Here is a 12,203-nt window from a genome sequence, read left to right on the forward strand (position 1 = left end):
CAGCACTCCAGCATCCTTCTCTTGGCACTGCTGTGGGGTCTCCAGCAGGCCTGGCTCTGCCTCATCTCCTCCTCCTCCCCATGAACCTGTTGCGTCCTTCCCCAGGCAGTGTGGGGACCTCCTGTCATCCCTCCTGCTTCATGTCTCCAGGACCTTGCCAGCCTTCAGGCTGCCCTCTAGATGCTACAGCCCCTCCCTCACACCCTCCTTAAGGCCCTATCCTCACATCCCCACTGCCCTGTGAGCCTGGGGTGTCCCAGCCATCCCTGGCAGTGGTTGCCCAGCCTCCCACCCCTAACATGCCCTCCCTGACCAGAGCTTTGCAGGGCTCTGTACCCCACCAAGCCCTCGACCAGATATCCTTGCTGGGTACAACCACTGCTACCTCCCACTCTTGCCTGAGAAGCTCCAAATCTGCAGCTCCTCCACCATGGGCAGCACCCAGCACCAGCAATGCTTGCCCAGGGTGCCCCCTCCACCCGTAGCAGTGCAGGAAATCCTTCCCTGCAGCACCCAGCCCACAGCCTGGACTACCCAGCCCCACACACCCACCAAGCCCCAGCAGCATCCACCCCCATCCCAGGCACTATCCTCCCCCAGACCACACTGTCCTTGCAGTCCTCGCATTCCAGACGTCTCAGCACTTTCACTGCCCAGAGATAATACTGGGAGCAGACATTTGCGTCAGTGTCAGATAGGTCTCAATGCCACCCTGCCCTGGGGGGAGCACAGCGGGCAGACAGGCTGGGGAGGCAGGCAGGAGCTCACAGCAGAGCCCCCCGAGCCACCGGCCTGCTGTGTACCCCACGGTCATGCTGCTCCTCCTGCACCTGCTGCCTGCCATGCTGCCCGCTGCCGCCCTGGCCAGCTGCACTGGGGCTGGTGCCGACAGGCAGCTCATCCTGGCCAAGGTGAGGGCTCGGGTGCTGGAGCATCTGAGGCCCCCGGTTCTCCTGGAGGAGCCCCAGAAGGAAGCAAGGAGAGTGCACCGGAGAGATATCCTTGAAAACACTGAAGCTGAGCCGGAGGAGCTGAAGGACACCTCCCAAGTTATCCTTTTCCCTTCCACAGGTGAGAATATCTGGGTGGGATGGAGAGGGCAGAGGGGTGAAGCAGGGTGGGGGCTTGGGGCAACACAGGTGCAGCAGGATGGAAGGGGTGCTGTGGTGGTCTGTGGGAGAAGAGAAAGAGGGCATGCAAAGCTGGGGCACGGGCATTGGTGAGGTTTGGTAAAGAGCCAGGAGGTGGCATGATTATGGCAGGTGGGACAGGCAGAGCAGCCCAGGACACAGGCAGAGAGAGGGGCAGGCGGCTTGAGAGGGTGCTGAAAAGCTGGGGGATGGCTGGTCCAGGCAGCCTGTGGAGACATGGGGAGGGGTGAGGAGCAGGCAGGGTGGGATGCTAGGAAATGGGGCAGGATGCTGGGAAATGGGATTGAATACTAAGGGACAGGGCAGAATGATGGGGGATGGGGGCAGCAGCGATAGACCAGCCTAGGTCACAGCAGGGCTCAGCTGCGAGGTGCAGTGGCTGCTGCATAGCCCTAGGCATCAGCTGCCCTGCACCCTGCCACAGCCCATGCCAGCAGCTGGATGCCTTGCCAGCACCCCAGTGACCCTCTGCAACATCCCACCTCCCCAACATCAGGGACCCTCCCCAGGTTTGGTTGCACACCCTGAGCATCTTTCTTTTCTCTCCCTCCATTTCCCCCCACCTAGATGTGCCCTGTGAGCCCTCACAGCCAGACAAGCTACTGGAGGAAGAAGGCATTTTCACCTATCTCTTCCAGCCCTCAGCACACACCCTGAGCCGCGCAATGACCTCTGCTCAGCTTTGGTTTTACACTGGCCCCTCAGCGGCTCCCAACCACTCAGCCCCTGATGTGCTGACCCTGTCACCGCATGGCCGTGTGCCACTGGTGGCCATGGTGGTGCAGACACCCGAGCACTGGACTGTGTTCCACTTCGACCCAGCGCTGCTGCCCCAGCTCTCACAGCCACTCTTTGTGCTCCTGGTGCGCTGCCCTGGCTGCCCCTGCCTGGCCGAGGAGGACAAGATGCCCTTCTTGGTGGCCACCACCCATGCCAAGGGCACTGAGAGGGCTCGTCGCTCTGCCGTGCCCTGGTCCCCAGCTGCCCTGAGCCTGCTGCAGCGCCCATCCGAGGACCTGGCCGCCCATACCAACTGCCGCCGGGCTTCCCTCAACATCTCCTTTGAGGAGCTGGGCTGGGATAATTGGATCGTGCACCCTAGCAGCTTTGTTTTCCACTACTGCCATGGGAGCTGCGCTGCAGGCCATGGGCTGAGCCACCGCCTGGGTGTGCAGCTCTGCTGCGCCGCCCTGCCAGGCACCATGCGCTCCCTGCGTGTCCGCACCACCTCCGACGGCGGATACTCCTTCAAGTACGAGACAGTGCCCAACATCCTGGCCCAGGACTGCACTTGTGTTTAGGGCATCCTGCATCCCAGCCCCAGACTGAGATACTGCCTGGGAGAAGTCAAGTGCCCAGGGGACCTCTGCCTTATGTCATGGGGACCAGAGGGACAGTGGGGCTTGGGCTGTGCCGCCCTCCTCTGCACAAGCCACAGCAGTTTTGGGCTGCCCCCCCACTCTCCAGGCTGTGGTCCCACTCCTCCTGCAGAGTGCCTCCCCGCGCTTCCAGGCAGGGCCAGGTTACTGCAGCACAGTTTGGGATGTGTCTGGGTGAGCCCATGCCACAGCCTTTAACTTGTAGCAGGGCTGGTGGCACATGCAGCACCACAAGCAAGCCCTCTTCCTGGCAGCAGAGCCTGTTGGAAAGCTTAGCAGAACGAATTAAATAAACCTGTTCCCTTTATCAAAACAGCCTGGAAATGCCAGCTTCCATCACAGGCAAACACAGAGGCAATGCATGTACAGTGGCATGTGAGCTCCCGGAGGGCTTTTGGCTGGAGGAGGGAGGGATGGGCAAGTGTTGCAAGAGGTGTCCAGCTCCTTCCAGAAGGCCCCAAGAGGGAACTAGAATGTGCTAGTCAAAATTGGCATGGGATGCCATGGCTGCGCTTGATCTAGTCCCAGGGCAGGGCAACATCCCTTCTGCTCCTGGTTGCAGCAGGATGGGAAGGAATGGGGAATCCCATCACCAGGCCTCTTTCTGGGGACAGGATGACACAGGAACCCGGCCAGAGCAATCCCACTCCGCCAGGCTGATGGAGGCTGTCCCAGCTGCGGCTGCCTCTGCCTGCACGGCAGGAACAACTGAGTCACCCCGGGTGAGCGGGGAGGTCCCAGCCCAGCTGTGCAGGATTCCCTTCCCACCCCTTCCTCCCGAAGGACCGGATGCAGCAGTTCAGTACAAAACGTCTCCAGCCTTTACTAATATAGATATAAAAAGAAAAGAAGAAAAAACAAGAGTGACAATCATTGCTTCGTAAAAAAACAATGCTACAAAAATCCTTGTGTGACCCAGGCTGAGAAGATGAGAAATGCCCCACTGGCTCCCAGCCGAGCCTGGCTCCGGACATGGCATCCACTCATGATGGGACCAGGGTCCGGCCCCACACAGGGGGTCCTGGGGCTTTGGTCCAAGAGCAGCCAATGGCTAAGTGGGGAGAGAGGCAGAGGCAGCAGGAAGGACAGCCCCTGCCCTCTGCACACACATTTCTGAGCTGGCCAGCCCCGCAGCTCACAGCCCTGTGCAGGATGCTGTGCAGCACGGCTCCCCTGGCTGCACCAGCGCTTTCTGGCAGCGGTGCCACCAGGACCCTTCTGTCTCCTATGCTTCAAGAAGAATGCTAGCCCACTGTCCTGTCCCATGACTCGGCCCAGCCGGCCAGACCCACAGGCTCAGTCCTCTAAGTCCCCACACTGCCAGCATGGCCTGACAGCCACAGCCCCAGCCAGCAGCAGGCAATGGAGGGCACAGGGTGTGAGGGGAGCATGCTGCAGGAAATGGGGGTGGGAGGAGGAAAAGGGGGTGAAACAGGAGACAGGGAGGGGGGCACAGGCCCAGAGAGAGATAATGGGCAGAGTATAAAAATGCCAGGGCACACACGCTGACAAGCTTATAAAAATGTACAAAAATAAGATATTCCCTTTTTGAAAACTGAGTAGGAATGTCCCCCAAGGCCCCCATCCCTTCCACTGCCCACCGGTACAGGGCTACCCGGCCAGCCCTGCCGGGCAAGCACACAGCATCCTCCACCCTGCGGTCCTGGCAGGCTGTCTGTCCTGTGCTGGCAGCAGCAGCCGCTCCAGCAGATACCGCTGCCATCCCTGGTGGCACTCACAGCCCTGTGGGGAGCAAGAGGCAAGTTAGCACCCACCCTGAGGGAAATGGCATCCCCTCCCCAAGGACCCTGGGGCAGACCCTATGCCCCTCACCCCAGTTGGCTGCATGGGTCCCTGTCCCTGGCTCACCTGTGGTCCTGTCACAGGCGCCAGTCCCCTTCTCATGGGCGAGGTTGAGGCGGTTCTGCTCGGCAGCGATGCCATTGGCCTCGGGGCTGCTGCTGCGGGCAGGGCTGGGGGGCCGTGGTGGCCGCTGGAGGTGGAAGGCGACCTCCAGGTGCTCCTGTGCCAGGCGCAGGTGCTCACGCAGCCGGTCCAGCTCATGCGCCGGGGGAGCCCCAGCCAGGGCGAAGCGCCCGGCCCCCAGGCTCTCCCGGTAGTCCAGCTTGCCGTCAGGCAGTGGTGCTCGCGGCGGCTCCTTCTTCAGTGAGTGATAGGTGGGGGGCGCGCCAGGGGCTTTCTTGGAGTACTGTGGAGCGGGGCTGTCGCCAGCTGGGAGTGGGGGGCCATTAGGTTGGCTCAGGGCATCACGGATGCGCCCCACGCCCAGATGCACGAGCTCACAGAGGTTGAGGAAGAGGCAGAGCCCACTGACGGCGTACATGATGAGGAGGAAGATGGTCTTCTCCGTGGGGCGGGAGACAAAGCAGTCAACGGTGTGAGGGCAGGGGCTGCGGCTGCAGATGTAGGAGGGGCTCACCTCGAAGCGATACAGCAGATACTGCCCAAAGAGGAAAGCCATCTCCAGCAGCGAGCGGCACAGCAAGTGCAGGACATAAGCACGCATCAGCCCATCCTGCTTGATGCGGCGCCGGCCATCGTGCTTCTCTCCACCTTCTGGGCTCTTCTCCTTCTCCACCTCAATCTCCTCAAAGATCATAGGGTCTTCTTCATTATCATCCTCTGCCTCCTCGTAGTCCCGCCCAGCTCCCCGGCGCACCACCGGCATACGTGCCTGCCGGGCTGCCGGTGCCCGGCGCCGTGAGGACTCAGGCATGCGGGCGATGCGGTGCATAGCAAAGCCCAGGTAGAGCACCGATGGCGTGGCCACCATGATGATCTGGAAGATCCAGAAGCGGACGTGGGAGAGCGGGGCGAAGGCATCGTAGCAGACATTCTCACAGCCCGGCTGCTGCGTGTTGCAGACAAACTTGCTCTGCTCATCATAGTAGATGGACTCGCCCCCCACGGCCGTCAGCACAATGCGGAAGACAATGAGGACAGTCAGCCAGATCTTGCCCACAAAGGTTGAGTGGTTGTTGATCTCCTCCAAGAGCCGCGTCAGGAAACTCCAGCTCATCCTGGACAGGCAGTTGTCTCAAACCCTGCAGGTAAGTCAGGCAAACAGGCACTGAGCAAATATGTGTGCATTGCACCAGGTTCCCCCAAAACACCAGCCACCACCCCAGTTCTGTCCCTCTCCCATCACTGGTGTCCCTTTCCTCACCCACACATCCACAAACACAGTCTTGCATAAGCAGCCATATAATCACAGAATGGTTTGGGTTGGAAGGGACTTTAAGATCATCTAGTCCCAACCCCCTGATATGGGCAGGGACACCTCACGCTATACTGTATCACTCAAGGCTCTGTCTCCCCAGAATCATATCCCCAGCTCAGCACTGCCTCCCTGTGCTCCCATCTACATCCTGCTCCTGCCCTGCCTCCAGCCGGATGGGTGCAGATCTGGGGAGCAGATGAAAGGCTGGGACACCCTCTGTCCCTGCAGGGCACACCTGTGGGAAGAGTCAGCGCAGTCACAGCCAGGGTAAACAGGCAGCATGGGGCAGCGCCAGCTGGGCATTGCGAGGGGACAGGCAGGGGATAGAACCACCTCCTCCATGCCTGGGCTGCAGCACCCATTTGCCACCTGGTTCTGGGCAGGTCCCCAGCCAGTACCGCACCCCGTGCCAGCACCCACATGCTCCCTTGGGGGTCCTCATGGTCCCTGGAGGAAAGCAGCAAGTGGCAGCCCCTCTGAGCAGCATCCCATACCACATGCCAGGTCTTCAACCTGCGGAGCTCTCCCTCAAGGACTGCCATCACTCTGCCCCACCAAACCTCAGTGCTGTGCCCTCCCTCATGCCATACCCCCAGCCCAAATCCTTACAAACCCCCAAAGCCCGTGGTGGAGCACACTGCAGCCTGATGGCAAGGGCTGGTGGCGCAGAGCAGCAAACAGGAGAGCAATGACAAGGGCAGTGTGGAACAACCAAGGAACTGTAAAAAGTCCTAGCAAAGGAGCTGACATCAGAGGTTGGGGAGGAAATTACGAGGACAGCATCACAGTTCCCGGAGAAAGAAGATGCAAGAGGAGACACCCCACTGTCACGCCAGGTTTTGGCAGCCTGCACACAAGCTTGTGCAGGGCAGCACATGGCTGGGCTGCCCAGGGTGAGCAGAGGGGACATGTCCCCACAGAGCCACCAGCTCACCCGTGCTTTGCCTGCCCTCTGGCCTGCCCTGACCATTGCCTCTGACCAGGGCACGTCCCTGCGGACGACGGTTCCTGCTGCACTCACGCCACTATTGTCCAGAATAAGAAGATCTTTCTGGCTTAGGTCAGCTGCCTCCCAAGCAACCTTGCTCAAACGGAAAAGCCTTTCCAGCAAAAGCACCCATGCAAGTGACATGCTTTCGCTGATAGCCTGGCACTCAGCAGAACCTGCTGAGCTGCAGGAGGTGGCATGGGCTGGCACCAGGGACCCAAACCCAGCCCACCAGGGCCACCATCCTTGTGTGGTCAAGCACAATGCAAGGTCTCCCGGTGTGAGGTCCTCTCCCCCACCACCCCGCTGAATGGGGCATGCTTTGTTTCTGCCTTTAGCTCTTGCCTGGCAGCACGACACTGCCCTGGCCTCAGGGTGATGGGCTGAGAGCGGGATAAGGCAAGATGATCAGGCAAGAGGGCAACTCCTGGAGCTGGTAAGTCCAGGGGAAGTGAAACACACGTGGGCACTGCATCTTAGCCAAGGAAGAGTGACACAGAAACAGATCGCAGCATGGGTCAGGAGCTGCAGTGGGCACAGTCGGGCACAATAAGAGCTCCTTGGGGCAGGCAGCCAGAGCGCAGCTCCTTGCCAAGGGGGCCCAAACACGAACCGCCTCTGGGCCACGCTGTGAGTCAGGACCAACTCCATGTGCCGTGGCTGGGCCCTCACATACACCCCAGGTCACCCTGCCTGAGGCCCCCAGTCCCTCCACCCCAGCCTGCCCTGCCCAGGGACCCCAATCTCAACCCAAATCAGGGTCCCTGTGCCACAACACCGGGCAGCCCACTCGGGGTTCATCAGCCCCTGCGAGCCCAGGGACTCCCACTGACCACAGCCAGTCCACGCTGAGGCCCCTGACCTCAGCCCAACCTTCCCGGGGTCCCCAGCCTCACTGAGTCCAGCCCACCCAAGGCCTCCAGCCCTGCTGGCTGACCCCAGTCTGCCCGGGGTCTCAGCCCTCCCGACCCACCCTGCTTGCGGCCCCAGCCCCGGCGGCCACAGCCCATGCCCGTGGCTCCAGCCCCCCCTCTCTGGGGCACCGCCGCCCACCTGCCTCCCCCTGCCCCACCGACAAGCGCCCTCCCGCAGCCCCCTGCTCCTTGGCCCCACTCACGGCGCGCCGGGACAAGCGGCTCCCGCCGACAGCGGCGGACAAAGCGGAGAGGCGGCGCGCCGCCGCCTCCCGCCGAACAAAGGGGCCCGGGGCCGCCCCGCCCCGCGCCCGCCCGTGCGCACCGACCGCCCCGCACCGACCGGCCCCGGCCCCGCGGGTGACTGAGCCGCCAGGCGGGACGGTGCCGCCCCCAGTCCCGTCCCCGCCCGTGGCTCGGGCCGCAGAGGAGCCGGCCCCGGCCGAAACTCGCCCGGCGTCTGTCGGCGACTTGAACCGCAACGAACCGCGCGTTCCTGGCAGCCGCCGGAATGCCCCCGCCCCGAGGTGCCGGGATCCCACCCGGCGGTCCAGTCCGTGCCCGGCGGGCCGGTGTTCCCCCAACACCTTTTCCCCCGGGGAGTTCCCTGGCTCCCGGGATGCCGGTCCCGAAGACTGCGGAGCTGAGGCTTCCAGCTCGCTGGAGCGAAACGCTCTAAACCGTTAGTGCGGACGGAGGCACGGGGCCCTGGCTCAGCCCGCGGGGTGTTCGGGCATGAGCAACACCTTCCGAAGGAGCACCGGTGAGCTTGGCACCGGGGGAGGGCAAGATCCTGCGCTCCTGCCCACTAACCCCTTGTTCTCATAACACCAAATTCTTCCTCTCCCAGTGAAAGAGGTACGGTGGAAGAAGGGAGAGACCTGATGGCACCATAGGAGAGGTGGCCCTAGACAGAGCACAAACATGGAACAAAATGTGCCTGTGTGGTGGGAATGTGTTTCAAATCTTTCAAAGCCTGTGCTGCATCTTGTGGCCCTTGGCCAAGGCTCTGCAGTGTGAGCAGGGAGCACCTGGCACCTCCAGATGTGCCCTTCAGAGAGTTACCACTTCTTGTCCTGTGCAATAGCACCTCTCTCCCAGGTCAGTGCTGGGTTTGAGTCACCACCCTGAAGCCGTAAGCTGTCCCTCCCTCTGCCAGGCAGCGCGGCCACTCACTTTCTGCACTGCTAAAATTGGCTCTGGGGCGTTTTGTCAGGGCTGCTTCCCTAGTGCCAACCACAGCCATGACGTGCTGGGCAGAGCACCCTGTCCTTGTACCATGGTGTGGAAACAGGGAAGGGACGCTGAGCTGCCTTGTGCAACCCTTATAGTCAGGGGGAAGCTGGTTTCTGCATAGGCTTGAGAAATGATGCTTCTTCCCACAGACAAGTGCTCCCTCCTGCAGAAGGGTTTACACCAGCAGGCACTGGAGGCTGGCTGCAAGAGGGATGAGGCAGGCTGGCTGGGGCAAGGAGAGGGGTGGGAAGTGCAGCTGCCACATCCACTGTGAGGTCTGGTTATTCTGGGCCCACTGAGTATCAGCAGCCCTGCTGCTTCCCCAGGTCAGCAAGAACCACCATGGTGCTGTCGCAGTGCTCGCACAGCTGGGGCACAGGCTCAGTGCTCTCACACAGTACAGCACAGTACACCCTTGAACACAGTCTCCATCCCAGTCTGGGAGCAACAGGCAGAGGTGGATGCAGGGAGACAGCAAGCTGAGCACAGAAACCCAAGCTTTTGGAAGGATGCAGTGATCAGGGCCAGGGAGGAAACCTGGGCCTCAGCCAGGTGGCACCTGTAGCGTGGCATGGAGAGCTGGGAGCAGAGCAGGGAGCTGCCAGCAGAAGGGCTATGTCCCAGGGGGCAGAAGCGGGCAAGCCACACACAGCTGGTGCCTATTGGCATTAAAGCAGCTTCGGGTTTTCTTTCCCCACAGTCACCATTAGTTTTTAAGGAATCCCAGGTCTTACCTCCAGCCTGGCTGAGCAGTTGCTAGGGGTTAGGGACCTCCATGAAGCTTTGACTCAGCACATGAAGAACAAGCCCCTGTAGCATTGGCCTCATGTTAAACAGTGGAGCGTGACCCACTGAGGCACTGCAAACTGAGGCCGTTGCACCCAGAACAAAGCTGCTTCTTGGGCTGGGGCCAAGTACCACTGCTGCAACAGCAGCAGTTTTACCCCTGTGCTGTGGAGCAGAGTGTGGCTGGGGAGGTCAGGACTAAAGGCTGGTGTTGGACACTCTGTGGACAGGCATTACTGTTCTTGCCAGCATCCAGCCATTCACATCAGAGTCCTCCCATTTCCTGTGGTGCCCTGAGTGTTCCCAGGCTCTGTCCTCATCTTGAGCTTGGAATACCCAAGCACCTGCAGAGGCATTAATCTTCCAGCCTGTGGCAGAGGGCAAACCCATAGCATCCAGGAAAGAAAAGTGGTGAGTGAAGGGTATTGCCCACCCTCATCTCTTCCCACATCACCTGTCACTGACAGAGTCTGGGCCCATCCTGGCAGGAAGAGTGTGCAAGACCAGCAGCCTTGTGGGGTCCAGCTCAGAGACCAGCACTGCAGAGGAAACAGGATCATCACCAACCACAAAAACCAGGATCAGCCCCAAGCCACAGAGTCTGTGAGGCAAAGCCCAGAGTGAAGCAAGCGTGTGGAGAATGACAGGGTGGCTGCACAGCCACTAAACAAGGAGACAGTGGCCGAGAGGGAGTGTAAGTGCAGGGATAAAGAGAACATCCACTTCTGGGGCAAGTGCTACAACTCAGGCTTGACAGTGCAGGAGCTTCCACAAGCAGCCTTTCCTCATTGCTCAGCCACAGCGCTGAGATGGAGACACCCTTTGAGACTCCACCACCGGACCCTGCCTTGGCTGCCAGACACAGAGTGACAGGGAGGGTGCGGGGCCCAGTCTGGCTGTTGATAGCAGCCTCAGTTCCTGCTCTGATCGATTGGGCAGGATGGGCTGGGCCTGGCTATGACTACCTCTGCTTCCGGGGACAGCAGCAGATGGCAGAGCCAGGCACTCCAAGCATGTTTGCTGTGGAGTGGCATGGAAAATGGGCAAGAAAGCCATCTCCACCCTCCCCAAGCAGGGCCACAGACAGGCAGCGCTTTGGGCAGCATACTTTCTCAGTAGCAAACATGGTCTTTCTAGATTAAACAACTGATCTGGTACTGGGACAGGGAGCAGACAGCTCTATTAGGGACTGTTTGTCCTGATACAAAGCTCCATAACTAGCTTAATAACCTCCTGATACCAGGCAGAGGCATGTTCTATGGTAGGAGCACAAAGGGGAATGACCATCCCCTATACCACAGGCTGAGATGGCTTCCAAAAAAAGTCCCTTTACCCTACTTCCCTCTTCCCCCCTGCTTGGATATGCAGCACAGTGAGGGGTACCTGGCACCCTCCTGGTCAGCTGAATCTTCTTCCCAGTGCCTGGGTGCTGACCTGCCAGCACCCCAGTACCTAGTGAGACACTTAAGCCCAGTCTGCACTGGCTGTTCTTCCTCTGCCAGCCAAGCTGGACGGCAGCCCACAGGAAAGGGGCTTGCATGGCCCTGGGCCATTGCTCTGTAAGCTGGGTAAGGAGCATTGGCAGGCCAGGCAGGTCCATGAGCTGCAGGAAACATGTGCCCTTTGCTGCTACTTCTTGAGTCCCCTGGAGATGGAGCCAACAGGGATATTCTGCTACAGTAAACGACTAGTCCCTCCAGTCACATAGTTTGATTAGAAACAAGGCTTTGTTTGTTAGATATAGTGAAAGGGGGCAGACAGCTAACCCACAAGCTGTGTATGCTCAAGGCAGTACTGCTTTAGAGGTCAGGGGAAGAGAGTAGGAAGCACTGAAATAGCCAAACCCATGACTGAGGCATCATTTTCATTGATGAGTTCAACAGCAAAGTAAGGCAAGGCTACAATGTGCCTGTCAAAAAGTGGTGGCAACTTCCATAGCTGGGCTTAAGCCTGTGGCCTGTCTCCATAGCCCTATGATCACCCCAGGCCTGGGCATCCCTCCGGCTACACACACTTCAACAGGAGCCTGCTCCAGGCAGAGGCAGGCAAGGAAACAGTGACTGACATTCAGACCAGCCTTGCTCTGAAACAGCAGTAAAGCTCTGGAGCCAAGTGCAGCCAGAAAATGAGAAGGAGGAAAATCTGGAATGCCTTAAGAGCAGAGCTGGAGGACTGCATACATAAACTGTGACAAGCAAAAGACATTTGCACCTGGTTCAACAGATGTCACAGCTTTCTGCAAACCCCAGTTCTCCTGCACAGCCCCTGTTCTTGAACAGCCATGAGTTGGGGCTGCCTGGAGTCTGTTCGAGAAGTCCTTGAACACACCCAGCTGATGCAATGAAGCCAGATATGAGGTCATGTATTACAAGGAGCCCCACAGCAGTGTCCATGATCATAGAGCAACCACAAAGGGGTTAAACTGGTAACAACCAGGAAAAAAACCCTAAGGAAAAACAAAGCAAGTGTTTCATGAAGAGGCAGGCGAGGGGTTGTGGCAGCACTGTG

General features: G+C 59.7%; 2 protein-coding genes across 2 annotated transcripts; one reads left to right on the forward strand and one right to left on the reverse strand.

Annotated features, from left to right (window-relative positions):
• The first annotated feature begins 704 nt into the window (after positions 1 to 704).
• Positions 705 to 2,452, forward strand: INHA (inhibin subunit alpha). The gene is made up of 2 exons (XM_005153859.2): positions 705 to 1,071; positions 1,719 to 2,452. The coding sequence occupies exons 1-2, from the start codon at positions 705 to 707 to the stop codon at positions 2,450 to 2,452; spliced, it is 1,101 nt and encodes a 366-aa protein (XP_005153916.1).
• Positions 2,453 to 3,328: 876 nt separating this feature from the next.
• LOC101874949 (gap junction gamma-1 protein-like) lies at positions 3,329 to 7,961 on the reverse strand. The gene is made up of 3 exons (XM_005154101.3): positions 7,877 to 7,961; positions 4,400 to 5,595; positions 3,329 to 4,273 (listed from the first exon to the last, which is right to left on the reverse strand). The coding sequence occupies exons 2-3, from the start codon at positions 5,568 to 5,570 to the stop codon at positions 4,266 to 4,268; spliced, it is 1,179 nt and encodes a 392-aa protein (XP_005154158.1). The 5' UTR covers positions 5,571 to 5,595; positions 7,877 to 7,961; the 3' UTR covers positions 3,329 to 4,265.
• Between the last annotated feature and the right edge of the window lie 4,242 nt (positions 7,962 to 12,203).

Source organism: Melopsittacus undulatus, chromosome 4 (genome assembly GCF_012275295.1).
Source record: "Melopsittacus undulatus isolate bMelUnd1 chromosome 4, bMelUnd1.mat.Z, whole genome shotgun sequence".
Classification (NCBI taxonomy): Eukaryota; Metazoa; Chordata; class Aves; order Psittaciformes; family Psittaculidae; genus Melopsittacus; species Melopsittacus undulatus.

Excerpts from the sequence above, each read along its gene's own strand:
- INHA (XM_005153859.2), top strand. The coding sequence starts at position 705 with ATGCCACCCTGCCCTGGGGGGAGCACAGCGGGCAGACAGGCTGGGGAG. Across the intron at positions 1,072-1,718 it reads TATCCTTTTCCCTTCCACAG|ATGTGCCCTGTGAGCCCTCA; the intron begins GTGAGAATATCT and ends CCCCCCACCTAG.
- LOC101874949 (XM_005154101.3), bottom strand. The coding sequence starts at position 5,570 with ATGAGCTGGAGTTTCCTGACGCGGCTCTTGGAGGAGATCAACAACCAC.